The 24,393-nt window shown below is 41.4% G+C and overlaps 1 protein-coding gene across 3 annotated transcripts; it reads right to left on the bottom strand.

The window, feature by feature from the left end:
* Positions 1 to 1,526: 1,526 nt before the first annotated feature.
* Positions 1,527 to 24,112, bottom strand: fkbp15b (FKBP prolyl isomerase family member 15b). Of its 3 annotated transcripts, none has more exons than XM_037098400.1 (30): positions 23,944 to 24,112; positions 21,775 to 21,881; positions 21,611 to 21,689; positions 21,378 to 21,447; positions 21,213 to 21,287; positions 19,598 to 19,696; positions 19,136 to 19,285; positions 18,960 to 19,028; positions 17,687 to 17,830; positions 17,320 to 17,480; positions 17,178 to 17,226; positions 16,941 to 17,057; positions 16,061 to 16,145; positions 15,826 to 15,905; positions 15,648 to 15,735; positions 13,914 to 14,023; positions 13,725 to 13,823; positions 13,491 to 13,585; positions 12,505 to 12,607; positions 10,874 to 10,906; positions 10,003 to 10,174; positions 9,100 to 9,236; positions 8,725 to 8,880; positions 8,307 to 8,459; positions 7,076 to 7,168; positions 6,745 to 6,858; positions 5,110 to 5,217; positions 4,108 to 4,793; positions 2,974 to 3,082; positions 1,527 to 2,743 (listed from the first exon to the last, which is right to left on the bottom strand). In XM_037098400.1, exons 1-30 carry the CDS (start codon positions 23,991 to 23,993, stop codon positions 2,666 to 2,668), a joined length of 3,669 nt encoding a protein of 1,222 aa, XP_036954295.1. In that variant the 5' UTR covers positions 23,994 to 24,112; the 3' UTR covers positions 1,527 to 2,665. The 3 variants fall into 3 exon arrangements, with proteins under 3 accessions (XP_036954295.1, XP_036954294.1, XP_036954296.1); XM_037098399.1 differs by having other exon boundaries at positions 15,826 to 15,926; XM_037098401.1 differs by lacking the exon at positions 10,874 to 10,906 and having other exon boundaries at positions 15,826 to 15,926; positions 23,944 to 24,111.
* Positions 24,113 to 24,393: the final 281 nt, after the last annotated feature.

Genomic DNA, 24,393 nt, shown 5'->3' on the forward strand with positions numbered 1-24,393 from the left:
ATGTACCACAGAGGACTGGAAATATATTGATTCACTGTCTATCAAAATTGCTTAATAAATTTTAACAAGATTGTCAAGTAAAGTGTGCAACTGCACTCTCCCATCTATTTTTCTTCAGCTGTTTTAGTGTGAGGGTGATCTTTGTCTTGCATAGGACTTGCTTTTGTTGTTGGGCATTGACTGGGCCTGTTATTGATTTCTGTTTATTTGCAATTGTTTGTTTTTTCTGTATGAATGCATGTACAGTATATATGGGTTAGTGTTATTTCATTATGTATGGCCTAGGTAGGTTCATGAGGAAATAAAAAAATAGAATTTAAATGTGTAAAGGTACTTTCCCAGCTGACAGAGGGGGGCTGCAGAAATGCTTGTTCAGCCATAAAAGGATACAGAATGAAATATATATCTGTGAGCCATGTTAGCAATTCATTGCTCAGTTACTGTAGTAACTACGGGAAAGCAAATGAACCAACATGTCATACACAACATAAAACAAATTTCTACATTTGTCAGGATTTAACACTGTCAGGGCTGAGCTGCTCAGACAGCTGTACTTTAGCAGGTGGTAAGAGAGGCTCTCTCACGGTTTGCTACGTGACATAGAACTCTGTTATATGATTTCTTTATACAGAGAAAGATAACCAAATGTGCTTTGAAAGATCAGGTATGACATGCACTCATTTGGAAATACCCACCAAAATGAAATACTAGTCTGCCTAATATAGTGTGTGCCTCCTCCTTGTGATAAGTTGGGTCTGACACCATTCATGTCACAGTATGACAGCTGCGCTGAATTTAAATGTTACAGTTCCCAGGCCTTGATGCTCTGTACACGGACATCATCGCATCATGAATATTATTGGTAGCACTTGCGCTTTTATTGGTGTAAGTCAAAATGTGTGCTGTGAAAAAGGTCTGTCCAGAACAGACATTTACCTTAAACAACCTTTAACCAACACATTTTTGTAGCCTTTATCAAGCGGAAAGAATTTCGCAAATTATATTCAATGGATTTTGACAGACTTGACAATGTCACTTGAGTGATATATTTAAGCATTAAGCACATTAAATCAATTAGTCACTCAAGTTAGCTCATCCAAAGAGAGGATATGTTATATAATATGTAGTTCATCTGATAAAATGGCGATGTTAGGTCTATTTATGTGCTCCTCCTTCAATTGTGTAACAATGACGGTTAACACTGATGGCTTGAAGAGAACAGCATAATTTATTTAACTGTGTAGAGTTGTGGTAAACTAGGGTGGTCAATCAAGGTGCTACATTCCAAAACCAATGTTCCTATGTTAATTTAAGATAAGAAAATGTAATGGACTGTATTTTTATAGCACGTTTCTTGTCCAGCAACTACTCAAGTGCTCTGCAACACTAAATTAACTCATCCATACACTGATGAAGTGTGTATCTTCAGGAAAATATGCAAGTACTCAGGTTATTTGTTTCGAAAGTTTGACAAGTATCTCGTTTGAAACTACATTTTGCCTTAATCACTGCACACAAAACTGATGTGACACAAATAACAATATGCCTCCATGTCATTTATTTCTTGGAATGAATTTCAGGTTAGCAAATTGTGTAAAAATTCTACTCTTAAAGCAGCAAGCTAATCATTAAAAACCATGTAATGGTACAGTCAAACCACTGGTATCAGATTTACTGCTGATTCAACAAACTCATCTGCTACAGTGCCATGTAAAAATTGTACATTCAAAGGGACAGTTCAAAGCAAAACCAGGAATACACATTTTTCCTCTTTCACGTTGTGCTATTTATCCAAGCCGACTGTTTTGGTGTGACTTGCTGAGTTTTGGAGATATCTGCTATAATGGAACTAGTTCCATCAGTTCCAACATACTGAGCTTGTGGTTCTCAAAGTGTCTTACATTTAAAAAAGTCAACAACATCTCCTTCCAGAAATCACCACGTTACACTAATGGAAGGACACCATGATGGTTTGGGATATAACCATTAACAGCATTCCCCTCAGTTGTGCTGTAACTTTAGTTAGCTCAGTTAGCTAGCTTCTTGGCCATGAGTAGATTTATCCTTTCTTCTGTGCGATGATACGGCAAGAAAACAGTTTCTACATCAAACTGCTCAAAACAAGGTGTGTGGATTATCTTGGGAAACGATGTCATGGCTTCTGAAAAGAGACGTTACCGTTGAGTTTTTCAAGGTAGTTTTTGGCACATTCAGCACCACAAACTGAGTACCATATAGTTCTTTTATATAGGAGAGAAGGCAGTCATCTCTATGGATGATATTCTCACAACTCAGCAAACATCAAAACAATCTAGATGGATAAATAACGCTACAGGTATGAGGAGAAGTGTGTACTCTTGATTTTGGGGTGAAATGTCCCTTTAAATTGCTTCACCCATAGATATAACATAATCAACAAAAAAGTATTTGTTTTGATTAGAATTACAGGCTTGTTATTTGAAGAAAAATCAGCTGGGAATTGAAGTTCTGCCCTGCAGTGGCAGCAGCTGTCAGGTGAAGAGCCGGCTGTCTGACCTCTCTTTCCAATCAAGTTCATCAGCAGCTTCTCTCGTCACCTGGACTGCTTCACCAGGCAGATAGAGCTGCTGAAGCACCTTGTGCCTGTCTCATATGTTGAAAATGAAGATGCAGACTTTTATTATTGTCAGTTCAGCCAGTCCAGATCATCATCTTCCTCATCATCACCAAACAGAGGGGCAGGAGGCGGACGCCCCTTCAAGCTCTAGACACAAACAAGAGAAATAAAACTTGAATTCTGTGCATTAATGTTGTACGGATGGATTCTCTTATACAGAGCAGAATCTAATGTCTGGGAAGAAGAATAATGTAGTGATGAAACATCACTGATGGACTTAACACTGAGGCAAAACAAAAACACAAAGGGAGTGGATGGGGTCGGGGTTAGGCAGAGAGTGCTGAATTATCTGAGAAGTTAGACTGATCCTTCCTCACCATCTCATCCTCCTCTTCCTCCTCACTGGGTGCTGCAGGGGGTTTGGCAGGAGTTGTGATCTGGAAAAATGGCTCCTCTCCATTTTCCTCACCCATTCCCCCAGTCAGACTGAGAGAATAGCAGACAGGAGGGGAGGGACACACACACACACACAATAAGAAAGTGACGAATAAAGAGAAAAGGGGAGGAAGCGAGCAGTTAGTTCGCAGGAATACGTGCATTCATTAGTAGAGATGAAGGGCACAAATGTGTTAATATTGTAGTCAAGCTGAATCAAATCTGGTCAATTAGATTCATTTCCATTCATGCCCACCAGCTGTTTGTTTCAGCTCATCGCAGTACGGTTGGGAGATTAGGCAGTGGTGGTTGGTGCTGCAGCTGCAATTCAAACATTTTCAAAACTCTGTAAGACAACTGCTTACATATTGTCTGATATGTGTTGATGGGAAAATGTGTTTTTCAGTAGTAGTTATAACGCAGTAAAGATGCTACAGATATTTTTAACTCTCAGTATGTTTACTGTTTCAGTGCACTGAATGTGTCATTTGACACAAAAAAGTTTATTGCTGATCTGTAAGATTTTTTTCCAAAAAATTGTGTGTATATATATATTGGCCAATATATCGATATGAGAACTATTACTTCCTGGTTTTGTGATAGCCCCAAAAATCTGTCAGGCTGTCATCTCAACAGTAACAGTTTTCAAAGTGGCGATGCTTACTGCGGTGCATGCTGCATTTGGGACTTCTTATTTAAAAAAAACTGTTACTTTTTAATACACTAATTGCCTGTTTAACTGATCCTGTTTTCAGTTACATCACTAAGTCCCTTTTTCGTGAGTAGTACTGTAGTTTATTTTATTTGGTTGCTAGATGTGCTGGTGTTACTACTGCTGTCAAAGTGTGCTTCTTACATGCAGTGCACTGTGAGCTGTCTGACTTGTTGGCAGTATTTTCCTGCAGATTACTAATATGATGAAGCTGTGCATCACCCGATGGTTGAAGCAGTGATTCTGCATCACATCTATCACGCTGCTTGTGTCAGTGGAATCACTAGCGGCCAGACTTTGCTCAGAGTGAACAATTATGAGCATCTGAACATCTGACATGTTATGTGTTTACACCAGCACTCACCCTGTGGCTTCTTCTGAGCTGTTCTGAAGTGCACTGGGCGGTGGTGGGGGGTTTTCTGGGGGTCCAAAGGCTTTCTGAGCAGCAGCATTTATTCCTCCTACACGCCCTCCATCATCTAAGTTCTCCTTGACCATCTCAGTGCTCACTGCAGAAATCCTTTCTGACACAACAGTTTCCTGTCCATCCTCACGTGGTGAACTTTGACCTGGTCCGTCATGTGGATCTGCAGACTTGGTGTCTTTTTCCTCTGTGGAGGTTTTAAGAACAGAGCTGTCTGCCAGCTCGTGCTGTAGCTCTGACTCTGCTGCTGCTGCTGCTGCTGCTGCTGTCTCTTGCGGTTTCAGCTCAGCTGATGAAACTGGATGGGGATCAGTGGATACCGAGTCGTCTTCCTGACTTTGTGTCTTTGACTCAGTTACTTTGTCTGCCTCCTTCTCTGCCGCTACATCCTGGTCAATCTGGGTCTCACTGACTGGGTAAGAATCTGACTTATCATCATGTTCTTCCTCTTTCTTTTCTTCTTCTGTGACTTCTCTCTCTCCATTCAAATGTACATTCTGATGAGGTGGCTCCTCTCTTTGTTTCACATCATCACCCTCTTCCTCCTCCTCTGCGTCTGCTTCTTCATTCTTACTCTGTCTCAGGGAAGATCCGCCTGTACCGCTGAGCAGCTGCAGGGTAACATTCTGGAGAAAATATCCCTATGATTCAGGTAAGTTCACCAAAACAAATCCTCTGCACTAGTGTTTAGTTTTGCAAAATCAAGTCAGTGAGAGTCATTTTGCCATGGTGCAAAAATCGTTTTAAGCACACAAACACTTGGTTTACCGTTGCATAATATGATACATTGCACCGGTCATATGTGAACTGGATACAAGAAACCTTATTTCATCACACGTGGTTCCCATATTTTAACCATTTGAAAACATGCCATTAATCTTGTCTGATGCTCCACACAGCCACAGAAAGGCTGCTTTGGCATTTTACGGCAAAGGAACTGACCTTAATGGTAGTGACAATCACCTCCAGCACAGCCTGGCCACTGTAGGACTCACTGAGGTCAAACTCCGCTCGCAGAGAGTGAAACACACCATTCATCACACGCTTCACCTGCAAGTAAAAAATGATGAGTAATGCCTTATGCATGCATTGGCCTTAAACCTTTTCTAACAAAACAAACTTGTACATCAGCGCTCACACATAAACAAAGGTTGTACCTCAACTGTGTGCCATGACATGCAGCATTAGAATATGTAGTTAAACATACATATTCTATACTGACATGAAAGCAAAACATAAACAATCATTTACATACATACAGAGTTATCTTAAAACTCTTTGACTGAAAAAATGACGGTGACAAATTGATGTAAAATAGTTATTAATTGTTGTTGAAAATGTTTGAATTTACAGAATGAAGTGGTTGTCTTTACAGGGTTGTCTAAGTATGATACTCACACATGTCTACATCTTTTTGTCAGAGTGTTTAATAGGTACACTGTGTAGGATTCAGTCACATCAAACCGTTAAATACTGTCATGGTCCTTTCTTTTGGTATTTGAAAGCTGTGCAACAACACAACAAAACAATTCAAATGCATCACACTGACTAAATGATCATATCAGCAAAATTATAATCTTCTACAAATTTTGTTGCACCTATGTGACATTATACTCAAACATTTCTCACAAAAAGCGCTACAAAGTGATCTGTTACAAATACATGGAGATCTTTGGGTGTACGACTTTAAAGCAAGTTGTGTGATTTGGCGCCCCCCATAGTTTGTGAGTTTGACACCACTTCACAAATCCCAGGTGTGTAACAGTTTTACAGATTAAATTAGGTTGCCATCTTCAAACAAAACTCATGACATCAGAACAATGTGAGCAATGTGCGTTGAAAACTTGTTGAAGTGAACATGTACGTAACCCTCACTGCAGTTACATAGGGCAGAAACACGAGGTAGAGACACCAATAACACGCACTTCTGATGGAAGTCTGGCAGTCTGATGGAAATTTGTAAATTAGTTTTCTACTGGAACATGTGCACAGGCCATATATGTAAACAGATTACATACTGAAACATCCATCCATCCATCCAACCATCCATCTATAGGGCATTATGCCACTGGATCTCACACTGTCTCCAGACTGTGGTGACAGCCGTATTGAAGTCTATGGGACATGACTTCTGATGACAAAATGTCTCAAGAAAATAAAAGAACACACTTTTTCTCGACATAGTTTTTTCTAAAGTGTGTTCTTTCATTTTAAAGGATGCATTTCTTCATCATGTGATATAGATATGCTGGGGTTTAGTGTGTTTCACCATGCATCTCCAACTGACTTCAACAGAAGCAGCACGACAGTCTGGCCCCAAAGCAAGTTTCAGTCACTTAATGAACCCCCATCCGTTTCATTGTTATTCTTTCATGTGGGTGGTAGGGGGCACCCAGTGAGAGTGGGCGGGACTGAAGGTTCCATCAATCCTTCACTGACATCTGGTGGTGGTAACGTGCTACTGCTGATCATTTTTGATTTTCACTCAAGTCTCTTCTCCATCAACTTAGCGTGTGTGTGCGCGCGCGTGCGTGCATGCGTGTGCGTGCGTGTGCGTTCTTATGTATGACTCCTCACCTCTGCTGCAGTGTCTCCTGAACTCTCTTGCTCACCCAGTTTCTTCTCCAGTTCAGCCACTCTTCTCTCCAGCTTCTCCCTTACAGCTACTCCTTGCTGCTCTAAGGCTGCGTACTGAAAGAGAATAACATGCAGTAACTATCTGAGTGGAGGAATGGGGTGGTAGCAATGTAACCCTGAATATAAAAAGCAGCAAACATCACTTTCCTGAGGACTGAATGGCAGCTGCGCATATAAACGCGCTGTCCCTGACGAATGTATTCCCTGCCAATGATGACCATTTAATAGAATTACAAGTGCAGGCTGACTGACAACAAGTCATCCATCTTACTTTTTTCTGAAGTGCCTGCAGCTCTTCAGTCTGCCCCCGGTGCTGTAGCAAACTTTGTTCTTCTGAATCTCTAGACTGCTTTAGAACTGTGAACTGTTGAGAGTGAGAAATGAGAAATAAGACAATAATACATTATACATTGACACTTGCAACAAAGGATTTTAATAATATCGTAATAAGAAAATGTTTCTGGTTCCAATTATGGTGACTCCAAAGTTCAAAGTCTTTTTAAAACACACTGGTTGCTACAAAACAGATTAAAGGAATACCTAAAGCATAACCAATGTGTGTATTACAGGGGAAAACCTCAGATAAACTGTCTGTTTTTATTTTTACTTTTTAGAACTGAAAATGTATCTAATGATTTTCCTACACCTTGTGGTTTCATTTTGTCAACAACAAAAGCAGTTTATATAAAAGTCTACCTACTACCACCTAATAAGCTAAAACGGCTATCGAGTTAGCTAGTTTACTGTTTTTGCTTTTTAAGAACGTCCTATCCATAAAAATGCACAGTGCTTTGCCTATTTATTCAGCATCAGCTAGTTTTGAGCATTTCAGTTCGGATATATTCATCAATAACTGTTGAAAAGTTACAGTTGTGTTCAAGGGCTCTCATGTCACCTAGCAATGGTCTTATGTTGAAATTAAAGTTTAGGGGATTTTACATTTGTTAAAGTATAAAATAATAATGACATATAGGGCCTGGTGGCCATGGAGAGTCAACCTGCATTGTGCTTATTCGCTTTTCCTTAATCAGTTAAACCGACGGCTGCCAACCCATGACGACCACCTTCAACTCATGTCTTAGCAGGAAACTTGAGGCCTTTTGTAACTGAATCTCTAGTTTGAAGTTTAGTTTCTCTTCAGCATCTCTGTTTGTACTTTCAGACATCTGTTTTAGTTCACAGTATCATCAGGTTCTCTTTCATCTGTTTCAGGAGTCAAAGTAAGTTTCTGATTTTGAAAAAAAAAATATGTTTTATGATCCTTCTGCTTCAGAATAAAAGACTTGCAAGAGACAATTTAGGACAAAATTAATGCAGCAGAGAACAGTCTATCTTTTTTTGTTTCATTTTCGATCTCCAGCGTTTCCCATTATGTAACCTTGACGATATCCTTCAGGGTTACTTTTCAAGTGACGTCACTGTAGGAAATCAACAAACATTAAGACAAACCTTCAGCTTTTATTGCATGGACTTGTGTATTTAATCATGGCAGGCTTGTCTACCTTTTCCTGTAACTGGGTTAACTTGTCCTGCAAAGCTTCTCTCTGCTCCGTTAGTTCAGCCAGCTCTCGACTGTGATGCTCTTTAGTGGAGGCCAACATCTGCTCACATTTCCTCTTCCACTCCTCTTCCAGCTCCGCCTGCAGCTGAGACAACTGCAACACATACATGGTATCTGCCATTAGTGGTGGTATGTGTGTCCGAAGTAGCAATTTGAGTTAAAAGCTTCAATAAAATGTCTTTGTCAAATAGATAACATCAATATTTTGGGGAATTCAGAGTCAGAATTCCTTTATTTGTCCCGCAAACAGGGACATTTCTGTGTTTGTCATTTACTGAATAATACTGACAAGATTGACTGCAAATTATTAAACCATGACTATTAGATAGTTGCTGAAAAAGTCTTTCATTAGCTCTTACCTGCTCAGATGCAGCGTTGTCAGTGCTGGTCCTGGCCTTGCGAAGTTGAGCTCGGAGGTTGTCCAGCTCGTGCTGGCTGCTTTTCCGGAGTTCCTCCAACTCCTCATCCCGACGCTGACGCTCAGCCTGCCACTTCTTCTTCCTTTCTGACAGTGTCTTAAAGGGAGGGAAACAAACCATTATTCAGCATCTACATGAACATTTTTTAGCATTTCAAAAACTCCTGCCTGAATTCTTTCTGAATCTTAATTCTTGAACAGATTATCTTTGTTTTTTGGTGACTCCTGGTTACTGTGATATTAAGAGCATAAGCTCCGTAAACAACCAAAAGTCCACTTTCACTGACAGAAGGACAAAATGATAAAGCATACTTACTCGTTCTAGGCTCTCTTTATCAGTCTTCAGGTCTTGCACTTCCTCCTCCATGTTGTTGACTCTCAGCTCCATCTCTTTGCGTTTTTGCTTCTCTGTGCGATATTGAGCCTGGACCCTCTCTACTTCTTCCTTCAGCTCTGAAATACATAAACACAGCACTGTTTCTATAATTCTAACATGGGCTGGGTGAACATGGCCCTGGTCGGTTAGCACGTAACATGATTTTCTTCTGCCCTTTACACTCCCGGGCCATGTTCTTTGTACATATAGTTTAATCGATTTGACTAAAGATGATAGAAGCAAGGTTTTTCAAAGTTTATCTGAGGCTGCCATCATAGCAGTTTCATTCCAAACCTGTTAACATGCAACAATAATCACACATTTCATGATTCCAACATTGAAGTCATACAGACTCAGATGGTGTCCTTCCTTACAGGCATGAGAAATGCTGATATGATCAACAAGTCACATGAGTTCTACTCATTTGTTTAGGATGACTATCCAAAATGGATGGGCTCATATTCTATCAGCAAATCACACTGTAAGATCAAAGCACAGATACACTTGCACTGGGTGACCCCAATGTACTGCACCATTAAGGTTAAATAAACACTCCCATTGATGGGTGAAATTGTTCATTTGTATATACTACCAACATCGTAGTGATGCAGAGCTGGTTAAAAGTAACATTTGATGATAACCACAGTGACCAGCAGAAATTAATTCAACTTCTTGTCATTTTAGAGGATACAAATTCTGCTGCTGCTCTGTGTCTTACAGTTTCCATTTATATCAATGAAGGAAGACTTTATACAAGATAGCTTCACAAATTTAAGCCTCCCAAGTGATGTTGATCACCTGTCGAAAAAAAAAGGAAACAATGAAACTGACATCAGCACAAACCTCCCTGCTGTGTTTCCATGCCAGCGATGCGCTGGCTCCTGCTCTCACTGTCCTGCAGAGCTGAGCTCAGTTTAGTCTGCAGCTCCACGGCCCTTTGCTGGTGAGCTGAAGCTTCTAGCTGCAGCTGAGACAGCCGGGCCGTGGCCGAAGCCAGATCCTCCGTCAGACGAACCTGATGGGGATGCAGGCATATAGGTGGAGGAGGTGAGAGGAGGGGATGTACTACGGTTGGTCTACAGTGAAGTAAAACCCAGGCCGCACAGACACAGTGTAACAAGAGAGTGACAGCCTGGATGAGTGGCTTCTAGTGCTAGTGATGTGAGCAGCGAGACCCTGTGGGAGAAAAATGGTGAGTGATGACTAATGCAAAAGGAGACAGATGGGAAAAAGAGGAAGGAAAAGTTAGTTCAAATGTTCATGATGTATGATCTAAACAGGATGATTCCAGTGGCAGCAGTCAGATCTGGGTCAAATAGTAGTTCGACATAATTCTTGTACACATTTTGGGCAGCTTGCTTGGAAGTGAGGAGCGATCAGGACAAAGCATACTCAGATCAGCTGAGTAGTCAAAGAGCTGCATCCAAAGTCAACTAGATGTATCTGCAGAGACTGTGTGAACTTACTACTGAACTTGTCTGATGAAGTTTATCATACAAGGGGCCTGATCTGTTGCGCTCCTCTAAATGGAAACCATTCCAAAATCATTTTTCCCTCCTGAGTTAAAACTGTAAATGACAAACTCACTGAGGAGCTGGTTTTACTGTTTTTGACCAAAACAGCTGCAGGTTTGCAAACAGACTTTTGTTTTTCACATTTTGCAGATACTATTTGACCCCAGTCTCATAGCAGTACACAGAGAAAACAGGCTCACCTGGCCGGAGACCAGGTCCTGAGTCGGGGCATGCTGAGAAGAGAGAGCAGTAAATGCTAGATTTTCCTCAGTGCAAATGAGCAGGCAGAGAGCAGTCGGAGAAGAGTAAAGCAATTACCATTAGCAGAAGATTTGTAACTGGAAACAGAGCGTGAATTATTCAATGCATGCCAAGCCGAACACCACTGATAGTTGTGAATATGAGAAAAGATAATGATGCATGTGCTCATACTTTACTATATAATCGAAGACTCACTGCTAACAAAGCTCAACTAATTTGGTGTCAAACATGTTTCATTACCTATAAATCTTTCTCTACAAAAGCTCCTGTGATTTTGTTATTTAAAAGTATTATTATATTACGTATTATTATACGAAGCAGTAAAAACAGGGAATGTTGGGTTTCCACCAGCAGTAACTTAACACAGCTTCTGAAACACTGAATGTAAATATGATGAAACAATAAACTAAAGCAGATGTCTGAAGGTGCCAACCAGGGAGCAGAGGAGAAACTAAACTCCAAACCAGAGATTCAGTCGGAAGTTACAAAACTACCGAGAACTGAACACACAGACACTTTTAAAAACATCTTTCTCTCATGTCTCCTGCACAGACATGAGTTGGGTGCTATGGATATGACACAGTAGTGATGCAAAGACGTATTCAGGGTGAAACCCTCTACATGTGTGACCAATTTGGTGTAGATGGGAAAGTGCCTGCTGGAGTTATAAGGACTTCCTGCTTCATCACGAAGCTGTATGATGTAGGCACATTTTTTAAATATCTTTTCATCTTCAAGGTCTGAGGAGGATACTGACTCAATGCGAAGTCTGTAGGAGGAGTTCGTTAAAATACGAGGCATGAAAACGTGTGAAAATGGTGTCAAAATCAAAATGAGGCGGTGTATGTCCAAGACGGTTTTCTGTGCGCCTGGTCATGATTCATATGCATACCCAATTTCATCAATGTATGTGCATGTAGGAGGCGGGGCATTACAGCCCCCTGGGCTGTTTGTTCAGGCCTCCAAAAGTGTGCTTAAAGTTGCGGAATAAAAATAAGAATAAGAATAATCTTAGATTCAATAGGGGCCTCGCAGTGTGGGTGCTTGGGCCCTAATGTTAATTGTAAAAATCTTGATCCTTTCCTGGCAAATGTCTTGGTCCTCTGCATACATAGGTAATTATGTTTAGTGTTTGGTCTCAGACAGGAGCTCTCTTCAAGAAGTAAAAGGCTTGTGTATGTGACGTTCAGTCTTCTTTCAAAATTGCAGCTGTCAGAACTGCACAGGTTCTTCCCTGACTTCCAAGACATCACAGTAAAAACACTACGGATCAAGTAAAGGTAAAAGTAGAAAAGCTTTCACTTATTTGGTCAGTTTGCACTGAAAGACATCGAAATTCGTAAATATTGTAGGGAGACACCACCACTACTGTCTACTTGTCTGCTTCAGGCACTTACCCGGATTTGTGTATATAAATGCCAGTTCTTAGTGCATATGATTATTTGGGTCCATCACGGACTACTATCTTCTGACTGACAGTGGAGTCAGTCAGCAGTGCAGGACAGTAATATCATGCTTGTTACAGCGTAAATGCAGTTGTTCCCCACTTCACACAAAGACAGATCCTCACCTTGTCCTGCTCAGCCTGCAGCAGTCTGGCCTGGTTCTGTTCACTGGATGACTTGAGGGAGTCGTTCCTCTTTTCCAGCAGCAGGTTACTCTGCTCCATGTACCTGGACAACCACACCATGACCAAATTACATTCAATAGTGGTTGGACATGATGTTCTGGCTTTCTGATAGTCATCAATTTGATTCCAAATTTGTAGGGATGTCCCGAGCCGATCTGCAGGATCGGGATCGGAGCCGAAATGGGCAGTGTTTCACTGATCGGGATCAGCAATTTTAAACGTGAACCAAAACCCGGTTATTTTTTTGTCAAGAGCACAATTTGTGGCAGAACGCAAGCACATGCATAACGTTACTTTGGCGAACATGTGGATAAAATGTCTGCAGTGTGGAAATTAATTAATTAAATTTAATTAGTATCTGCAATCTGCAATAAGACCGCTTACCGGAGGGGTAACAAAAGAGCTGCATTTCATACTACACATTGGATACAGCATATAAAAAACCAAAAGAGTCAAACTCAACGAGTTCACTCAAGTTATACATGGAAAGGCATTGAGGACAGAGAAATATCCTTGAGACAGCGACATGGCCAAAAATATTACAGAGAAGATAATTCAATTAATTGCTCTGGATAACCAGCTCATCTCCGTGGTAGAGGATCAGGGTTTTCTTCGTCATCTGGATTTTTTGAATCGGTATGCCCTACCATCTCGGCATTAAATTATATTAATTCCGTTTTTGAGCTGCGACTAAAAAGTTGTATGCCCTCAACTTTCATGGGTCCCCTACAGCAGAGCATGTAAAACAGGCAATCGAGGAGATGCTGAACACGCGTGAAATCGTTAAGGCTAATTGGTTAAGGCTAAGTATCGGATTGGGACTCGGTATCGGCATTTACTCTATATTAAAGGACTCGGGTCGGGATCATGGTGAAAAAAACCTGATTGGGACATCTCTACTAATTTTACTCCATTTTCTGACTCACCTCTGGTTCTGGTTGATGAGCTCACCGATCTTATGGTTTTGTTCCTCAATGCGAGAGCTTTTCTCAAAGACTTCTTTCTTTAAACATTCATTTTCCTAAAAACACAGTGTAACACAGTTTGAATCCTGACAACAAGTCCCAATATGCCAAAAGATGTAATAAGAGAATCAATGTGTGTTCTAAAAAGAGCTGGGGTAAAACTTCAGGACCTCAAAAAAGCTGAAATCACCGTACCTGGACAATTCTTTGGATGTTGTGCATGATCATGGAGGTTTCCATCGACATACTTGACACACCAGCAGACAGAGTTCCCTGCCTTTGAAGGTCATCTATCTGTGAATGTAAAAAAAAGCGTAGAACCTGAAGTATCTCTGTTCTGTTCAGGCTCTTTAAAGAACATATTCATGCAGACAGACTTCATACCTTTGAGGCAAGTTGTTCAACTTTATCTGCTACTTTTCCAACAGATAACCGGATCTCTGTGTTGTGTTGTCTGGCCTCAGTCATCAAGAAGGAAGTAACATCACTGGAACCTGCAGAAAAAAAATATTGTAAAAGTTTCTCCACTTACATCAAATGCAAAACTGTCTTGCAGTTGTGTAGACTGATCAACTATCAAGACTGCTGTTGTAGAACTGCAATTGAAACAATAAACAATGCAATGTTTTTGGTTAGCATCACTGTTGTTCATAAAAAATGCAACTACAGAGCGAAACAGCGTCATTTTTTAGTACTTGTTGAGAATGGATCAATTTTTAATATGTCTGGGAGCAGTTTTATGCAGTCAGAGGGAGTAATGAACAAGAAGGAGCTGCTAGATGAAGAGCTGCAGGCTCAATTTTCACTGAGTTTAAATCAGATGTATTGCCAACTAGGCAATTTGCTTTTCGCTTTGACAACAAGTCCTCGGCCACCGTCTTGTTGTCAGCTCTGACTGGCGCTTGCCCCACTGATGCATGGAGTAGACAGGTTGTAATTGCAGTGTCCGTCATTGGACAATGGATTTTTTAAAAAAGCTTAATGAAGGTGGAGGTGGTGGGCAAATAATTTAAGCACTGTAAGCCTGACCAATGCCATGGCAAGCCTAGGTTCAAATACACTGCTCAAAAATTTTAAGTGAACACTTCAATGACACATTAGATCCTGATGAATGAATAAATCAAGTTCAAAAACCTTACTGGTGTACACTGTATAATGTGTTTGCTCTTCAACAGTCTGTGATCGTGCCGGGCACTGTCGGATGCACAGACATTACGGTCACGCAGTCAGGGTACTGTTGGCTATGACATGGAGGTCTGTGCTACGCTCTAATGATATGCCGTCCCAGACCATCACCTACCCACCACCAAACCGGTCATGATGATACAGACAGCGCCTCCTGACTGTTTGGAACCTGTCACATGTGCTCAGCGTGGGCCTGCTCTCATCTATAAAGACAACAGGCCGCCAATGAACAACCTGCCAATTCTGGTGTTCTGTCACAAATGCCAATCGAGCTGCACGATGCTGGGCTTTGAGCACAGGTCCCACTAGTGGCCTTCAGGCCTTCTACCACCCTCATGGATTCAGTTTTTGACAGTTTGTTCAGAAACATGCAACTCTAACCTGCTGGAGGTCTATCTGTGAGGCTCTGGCAGTGCCTCTACATTGCATCTGCTGTCACTTTCATTTGCACCAAAGTAAGTGAAAGTGATTCACAATCACAGTTCTGCTTTCATAAATGCACAGATTGATATCCCTTAAGTTTAAATAACTTGGTGTTTTACTGTGAAGATTAAGTGTTCCCTTCATTTTTTTGAGCAGTGTAAGTTTATTTATGAGGAAATAAAGATCTGCACTGTTAAAATCTTATGTGCATACAGATGGATCATTCTGTTTAAAAGACATGAAAAAATGTGCAGAAGTGCTGCCAGATGTCTGGCAAGAAAAAAACCAGATCGTGTTTAATTTGTTAGGTCAGTGCAGGTCAGTGGTTAAGAGTAGGGAAACAGAAATATTGCACTTTATTGTATTTCTTGTAAGTGGCCCTCATAAAAGATGGCAATACCAGCAGTGGAACCAGGCTAAGTTGAGTTTTAGACCCCTGTTCTACATAAACCTAATACTTGTCTGTTCTGATCATTTAGCTTTCCCTGTAATTGAATTGAATGCTCTTACCCATGTATGGGACAGTTTGTGCAGGGTAAACTTGGCCAACAGGCTGCAGCTGAGATGGAGCCACAGAGGTCTGTGTGTAGGAGTAAGGCTATGACACAATGATATAAAGAGATATTAACACTTTTGTTATTATGTGCATACCAATGATAAGTTAGTACAAAATGTGGTGAAACCTCACCTGAAAGGCATGGCTGCTGCCTGGCAGCCCGGGCTGTGGGGCAACAGTGGTCATGACAGGAACTAAGGCAGATGGTGGAGCTGTTTGGGGATGAGGATGTACTGCAGGTAAAACAATAGAACTTCACAGATCAAATTTGGGGAAATGGTAAACTGTCAACAAAAATAAGAGAGTGTGTTCCTGTAATGCTGAGCTGCAGAAGGAATGCACACAAGAACAGATGGAGGAAGCTCACCGTGTGTTGAAGCTGGGGCAGCAGTGGAGAGCTGCACTGGAGATGCAGCTGCAGGTCCATCCTTCGCTCTGTTGCCACTGGTGTCCTGGAGTTCAACGCACAGCGATAGAAACTCAATAACAACAACAGATGTGGCAGATACACATCTTATAGAGGCATCCCAGCTATTTTGAATTGCATTCCCATTCAGAGTCAAAAATCAGTGCAGCAGAGGGTGAGCGATTCTGCCTCTAAGCTCCAAAAATACAGATCCTACACTTCCAGTAATAGTCGGGTAAATGATCACATATTTTTACTCCAAACACTCAATTCAACACCTAGAAAGCCCGGCATAGTTTACTGAAGTGATGCAATTACACAACTGTATCAACACTACCATGAATTGTAAATGACAAATGTCAAATCAGTGGCGTGCCCCTTTATGAAACTATGAGATCTCCACTTGCTTCCTGTTGCAGCCCGCAACCGATTCAAGACGATGGTGCTGGCCTTCAAGGCTGTCAATGTAACTGCACCCATCTACCTCCAAACACCAGTCACACTACACGCCCAATGAAGAGTAGACAGTAGAGTCACTCGCCATCTTCCACCAAAGACTCAAGACTCACTTGCTTGGACTACACCTTGACCCCGCATAGCATGACTCCCCCCTCAACTTATTATAAGTCACTTAGTAAGCTAATAAATGAAAATGTAAATGTGTGCGTTTTCAAAGCAACTGATCGACATGTCATATATCAGTGTTATGATACACACATAACACACAACAGGATACATTTATCTAATTAATTTTTTTTATAGCCTTTTAATGGAATTTGTGGATAAACTTATTCTTTAAAATCTACAGAAGAATTTCTTTTCCATGATTGTGACAACCCACCTCCAGCTCAGAGTCACTGGATTCAGGCTGGCTAGCAGCTCCTGTCAGAAAGGGCAACATAGGCTGTCCCATCTTTGCCATGCGAGAGATCAGCTTAGCCTTTGTTGCGTCTGGATTCTGAAATTAGACAAAGACATGTATAAATGATGTATATAATGTGATTAAACCTGAAAATAACTGAACACACTGATATCCAAGCACATCATTAATAAGTCATAAAACTGCTAGGGTGCTTACCGCAAGCTGATCGCTGAGTGAGTTTGACTTTGCACGAAGCGGTGGCTCCCTTGAAAAACAGATAAAGTTTCACAGACAAATCAGCTTTAAAAGAGAAAAAGAGTCACAGACAATGCCGTTTATGATTTTCCTTAAATCTCACCCCAGTATAGCTGGACCTGAGGTTGTCGTCTGTACTGGGGGCTCTGGGGCTAGATTCTCCACACTGGGTGCTGGGGAGGGAGCAGGGGAGGGAGAGGGAGCAGCAGAGTCTCTGGAGCTGGCACTGGCCCGGTCAGAACCACTGTCCTTGGAAAATTTCACCTAGACCACAAAACGAACAAGCTTCAGTTCATACTTCACCAAAATACCAAGGAACTAGGGGTAAAGAGGTTTAGTCAGAAGTGGCAGCTCATTAAACACAGACATAACTTCAGTATTCATGTCACATTAAAAAGATATGGTCTGTTAAAAAGGTCTAATGCAAAGCAGATAAGGGAAGAACGTAAAAAATATTCAGTGGGTGTTACCCGTCGAAGCTCTACTTCAAAAATAAGAGTGCTGTTAGACGGGACACGGTTGGGGACTCCCTTGGATCCATAAGCTAGGTTAGGAGGGATGATGACGACACGATGGCCCGCCTTCTTCATCCCCAGCATCCCTTCCTCCCAGCCCTGGTCACACAGAGACAGGAAGAGGCATGATAACATAATTGGTATGATGATGATGAAAATCATGCAGTCTCAGTTTAGGCTGGTTCATTCAAAGCAGGATCATTTATCTCAAAACACATTGTTATGGAATTAGTTCAATTAGCAGAAGAGCAAATGCACTAGAGAAGCAACAAGAAAGCAAAGATCGGTCCCTTTATCTGGATTCAAACGTTGATGGGGTCTATTCTGTACCAAGACCCATCCTACGTTCTCGTTTTGTGGAAATCTGTTCAGCAGTTTTAGTTTAATCCTAATGACAAACCAACCAACAAATGGACGTGGTTGAAAAGATAACTTCCCTGGTGAAGGTAACGAAGCCAACGGTGGGATGCTTGGACAGAAAAGTGCTGTCAGGACACTTTTACATGGGGATGAATAAAAGTTTTTTTTTTTTTTACTTTTTCTTTGAACTTTGGCAACTCATTTGCTCCTGTAGCAGCCAAACTTTTCAGTTTACAATAGTGTGAGAGGATGTAATTTCAATACACCTTGACAAACAGTAACACATGAAGCAAAGAGCAGCTCCCCAGAAGTTGCTGACTGGACTTTGAGAGGATGTCATGAGGATCCTCTGAATTTAACCTGCTCATAGGCTGCACACCTGAGATATATAAGAGTGCAGTGTGTGACTTTTGTTGTTATGATTTATTGAAATGTTTAATACTGACATGTTTAATATGATGGTTGCGTCTGAGCTGCAGTTAATTTGCACATTTTTCTGAACAATTTACAATGTTGCTGTGCAAAATGACCCATCACCAGATCTAAATTATCAATGATTTCTCTAACCTTTCCTGTTTGCCATGCCTAAACGACAACATGTGATAATAATATCAATATCACATGAAACATGCAGGGTACTTTGTGTACCACCTTTGAAATTGTGTTTGAATGATTAACAGTTGTTCTGGTGGTATCTTTGAAAGTATCGTTACAGTGTTAAAAATAGTAGTAAGAGCAATAAAAAAAGGAAGAAAAAAAACAGAGGAAAGAATAATTAATTTTCTATAATTATACTATTCAAAAAGCTTTTTCATGGAGATTGAACTTAAAGTGCTTTTCTTTATTTGTACATTATGTATTGACTCACTTTGATCACTTTTCCAGCTCCAACTTTCAGTCGTAGCAACTTGTCCTTGTTCTGGTTCGAGTCAAACATCTGAAATGACATTCATGTTTTGTTGAGTTATTTGGCATAATGCTGAGAAAATCCACTGGAACTGGTCACAAAATGATGACACTGATGTAAAAAAAAAAACGTGTGACCTGTCCAATGACGTGGTTCTGCAGGAGCCAGCCTGTGTACACCACCTCCAGTGAGTCTCCATTCTCCACCGCCTGGCCCTCACCGAGACTTAGATCTTGAACTACCACAGTGTCTAAGGAGGCTGCGCTGTTTGCTTTCGCCAAACATACCTGGTGACCATAAAAGCCCCAAATCACAATCACATTGCCTCAGTGGGCTTTACAATCTGTGCAGTGAACAACATCCTCTTTCCTTAGACCCTCGATTAGAGTGAGGAAAAACCTGCAACACTGAGAAGAATATGAAAGAACAACAAAATCACAATTTACAAAAACAGCATAACTCCTCCATCTATCTAATGTAGGTCCGAATGAAGCTGAGTCCTGACACTCGTGGATCTTGTGATGGTCCACCTGGTCCACACTTTGTTAGTCAAATAATAATCACAATTTCAGTGCTGGTTCTCCTCCTGTGCCACTGACCTCTTTGCAGAAGTCCGATGAAGCCTTCTCTGATTCAAACATCAGGGACCAGTTCTGCCTCTGGTCGTCATAAAAAGTGCAGTAATTGTTTGGCTGTACCTGCAGGGGTGAAAGAACGTGTGGTCAGGAAAACAGAAAAGACAAGATGACCAACACTGGAGCTCATGCTGCATCACTTCTCACCAGTGATCTGCTCTTTCTGCACAGCAGCTCTCTCCAAAGTCTACCAGTTACAGAGTCTAGAGGAATCTGTGGCCATGAACTTTGACATATTGTTCTTTTTGTTGTGTTTGAATGTATCTGTCTGACCACTGACAGACTGAAATGGAGTGTGCAGCTGAGTTTTGTAAATGTTGCAATAATCAATTCAAGGATGAAGTAAAAAGACATGTACATTTAAAGGGATAACATCATCACATTTAATATATTTTTTTAGCTGTAAAGATCTTACAATAATGTTTAAGATACATATGTTTATATAAAGTGTAGCTGGTCCTCCCATTCTCTTTATCTTTCCGCTATATTTGTACAATACACAAACAGGGTACAAAGTCAACAACACGGAATAGTTCATATCATGAAAACAGCTCATCCCAGAAGATCTCCCTTGTGTATTAAGTGTAAACTGACAGCTAGCTGTAACATGCTTTTTTTTTTTTTTTTTTATGGACACAAAACTACAGTCAATAGCACTGGCTTTATTAAGTTGCCAACCAGTAGAAACTTTGGACTCATGTGGATTTAACCTGCTCTAAAAGTTTATTGTTTAGCATAAAAATGCATATTGGAGTCATGAAAAACATGACGTGACATGACAGCGGACATTTCTATATTCATTTCATTTGAACTGAAAGGACCTTTTAATATTAAAAACAACAAATAATAATAAAATGAACAATATGTCTGCTAATAATTCTGCTTATCTTATTGACAATAAATATAATCTTTGCAAAATGTGTTTAAAACATGTTTGTAAAAATTCTATTGTCTGCATGTTATATTTCATTTCACAATTCTTTTCTCTCTTGCTCTGAATCTTTCAGTTTCCTTTCTTGCTCCAACCACAGCTGCTCGCTTGATTCAGAAGTCAGAGATGACCTTTATTCAACTATGACACAGAAGTGCTGTCAGCCGACACAAACATTCACCATTCTTAACAAAGCACCAGACAATAAACTGTAGCATCACTCTTATACAGCCTGTCCAGTTTTTGATTGCTCTGATCAATAACTATTTTCTACCCGCATCATCATGCACATCACATCCTTTTTGGGGGCTGACAATCCTGACTTTAAGCGACGGTCCAGCTCTCTGACATGCAGTGCAGAGTTTCCTCAGTTATTCTGAGTTGTCAGAAGTGAAAGGAGATGCAATCAGATTATTTACATCTTCACCCAACGAATAGTAACTTGGTTCCATTATGTTTTGGTGCCATTGGAAGAGTTTTAGGCATTTTAGGAAAGCTTTTCTGACCTAAAAATGATCCAAAAATGCTTCCATACGTGAGCAGACTTCCCACCATCATGTCACGTTTCCGTCACCTCTCAGTGTCTCAGAATGCTTCCGGTTCTCCGTTTGTCTTTACGTATCAAACACCCTTCATGTCTCCACTCACCGTGAAAACAAAGCCCACATGAATCTTGGCAGCAGCCACTTGTTTCTGTTGGCTCAAGTACAGAAGCAGCTTGTACTGCAGGAAAAAAAAAGAGGTGCATTATTCATAGAAATCAAAAGTCACACAAATAATCTCAAACAAGTGACCAGTTAACAAAGCTCGTACCTCTTTTGTTGTGTGGTTGCCAAGTACGGCTGCTCCCAGCTTGCCCTGCTTCACATACTGTCCGTTAATACTGCACATGGGACAGAAATGGCAGAAAAGCTTTTCACTTCATGTTTAAATGACTTTGGGGAGTCGTGACTTGATTTAGGCAAGTTTTCTTTTGAGGAATATAATTTATTTTAAAAAAAAAAAAAAAGCAAAGTTTGAGTGGTTTTAAAATATTAAGAACTCACTATCTGAAGGTTTGGACTGCCGTGGCAAATAACACTGCAGGAGCTCCGGCTGGTGGAGCTGGTTTCTGGGGGGCTGATGCTGTGAACAGACAAACACACGCAGTTCAGCCTCCATATCGTGGCTGAATCTGACCTCGCTGATGTCACTGTTGTGCCGTTCTCACCTGCATTCGAGCTCTTCCTGGGCTGTTTCGGTGCTGTGTACTGGAACGACTCGTTCCCCTGACTGCTGGCTTCCTGGTCTAGTCCAAACAGGGAGGCCAACTTGGCCCTGCAAGGAGAACAAGTGTAAAGATCACGAAGATATACTTATATTTGCCATGAAATGTATGATGCACTTCTAGAATAAAAATAACCCGGTCTCTGACACAGCTCTGACTGTGAAGTCAGGTTAGTTCCTCCTCACAGTCTTTCTTCTTTATTTCTGAGCTCTCAGGAGTAACGAAGCTACATGTCCCACAGTTTGAATCCGGCAAACGGTTTAAAAGTCTGTAAAACCATAAGACTGCATCAATATCTTCTTCATTGATTAATCTGTCTTTTTTGCGGGGGGGTCAAACTACTGATTCCCAGGACTACACTGAATGTTCATACATGGTTTTATGTAATTTGTATTGATGTAAAAAAAAAAAAAAAAGAAAAAAAAACAACACAGAGTAACATTAAAACAGACAGAAGCAGCAAATCTGTATAACTGAGGATCTGGAGAGGGCAAACCTCTGACATTTTTGCTTGACTCAATTAAATTGATGGCAGTTGACTTTTCAGATTATCAACTAATCAACAGCAGTTATAGAGCAGACATAACTACACCAGTACCCTATCACTAAGTAGTGCGACATCATCATCACAGCTGTCTCCACCACGTTTACCAGCCTCATCATTTTTCAACCGATGGGCTAAAACCAGCACGGCTCGATTTCTCTCCGAGGAATTCAGGCTGTAACTGTACTGACCCCTGGAACTCCTTCCACTGGTAATCACTAGAATCTCCCAGGACGGACATGTTGAAAGCCTTCAGGCCCTCATCCCCGATGGTAAAGAACTGGGACGAATCTGTTTGCATGTGCGAGTCAAAATCCTCGGCGCGCCTCCCAACGCTTCTACCCTGGGCTGCCCCTGATCACCCGGTCCTCGGCTGCGGTCGCACCACCATGGTAGATTCAACAGCACCGCAGAGAAAGGAAAACTTAGGAGCTCCGGCTTGGTGCTGTGTGAACACTGAGCAGAGACGGGGGCTGTGGCAGAAGCCTCCACCTTACTACTCTAACAGGCAGCATGTGAGAGGAATTAGCCGCCATAACACTCCTCCCTCCAGAGCAGGCCCTTGTTCCCTCTGGCTCTCTCTCTCTCTCTCTCACACACACACACACACACACACACACACACACACACACACACAGTGCTGCTGTCACAAAGTGGTCATGCAGTGGCAGGGAGCACAGCTCAGCTCTGTGAGTGGGAATCAGGCCAAGCTGAAAACTGAACGCCTCATAATTGAGAGGTGAGGTTTATTAATAGTAAGTGAGCGTGTGTCATCACAAACAGGCTCTGTTTGGATTCCTGACACAACTCATGTGTTGGTCAACCTCCAGACAACCTCCATTACAAGTGGCCTTCAAGAAGTAAACACACATGAACCCAGAGACAGAGAGGGACTGAACATGTAGAAATGCATTTTCAACGCATGGACTGTTCTGGGACGTTTGAGTGCTTCATGCCAGCTCATAAACTTTTTTGATAAAAGGGATTTCAGCTGTGGTTAGGACAGTGATTATTAGAAAGTTCAACCCAGGCATGAAGCAAGTAATAACTCATCAGACCAGCAGTCAGTCCAGACCAGAGTCTGTGTGAAGTCTGTTATAATTCTCTTGTTCTGCAGGACGGAAAGACTTTGTACATGTTATATCTGAAATGGTAAGTACAGTCGTGCCATTAGCCAGCTCTCCTGTTAGCTTTCCTGGCACGTCCCGGGCTCTGACCTGCAGCTGGAGTGTCATCACACATGCAGCCGTGTCCCGAGGGCTTCACTTTTATCGACTGTAACCTTTATTGACGTGGTAAAAAACAGTTATGGACTACAAAAGTAATTATAGAATATTGACTGCTTCGTAGCGAGAAATATGAGTCTAATAAGAAAGCAAGTCACAATAAATAGCAAAGGTTTTCGTGTGTTTTCCAAAGCCAGAACAAGGCCGCAAACAAAGAGCCAACATTTAAAAGAAATGTTGTCCATACATGAAAGAGCTAGCTTAACCATAGCTAGCTAAATGGTTATAAGCTAGTTAGCTTGCTCGCCACCTAAAAGCATTACATGAACAAATAAAACTCACCCTCCCGTGGGAGACAAGAAGTCCCCGTCCTCATCGTCCCCGCCGAACATCTTTTCAGTTTGAAGCCTTTTCTTGATACATAAAACAAACACACAAATCAGTTAGCTGTCTTTCATGACTACTTTGTTGAGCTAGGATTTCCCCTTCCTGTTTATGGGGGAATCAGCTGACTTTCCACCTGATCTGAGTTCAGTGAGCGGCAGCTGCCACTGGAGGGCGCCAAAGACCACCACAGGATCTCAAACGAGACGCAGATCGGTGCTGAGGGAGAAGGTCACCCTGAGGGTGCACGCTGAGAGAAGGCTCTGCAGTCAGCCCTGACCTTTCACCTCTTCTGAACCCTTTCAAGAGGAGCGGATCATATTTTAATAAGGATCAACAAAGATCCACATGGCCTCCACAGCAATGGCATAATAATGGTTTAGAAATGTAGAATCTAAATTCCTCCCA

Source organism: Acanthopagrus latus, chromosome 5 (assembly GCF_904848185.1).
Source record: "Acanthopagrus latus isolate v.2019 chromosome 5, fAcaLat1.1, whole genome shotgun sequence".
Taxonomy (NCBI): domain Eukaryota; kingdom Metazoa; phylum Chordata; class Actinopteri; order Spariformes; family Sparidae; genus Acanthopagrus; species Acanthopagrus latus.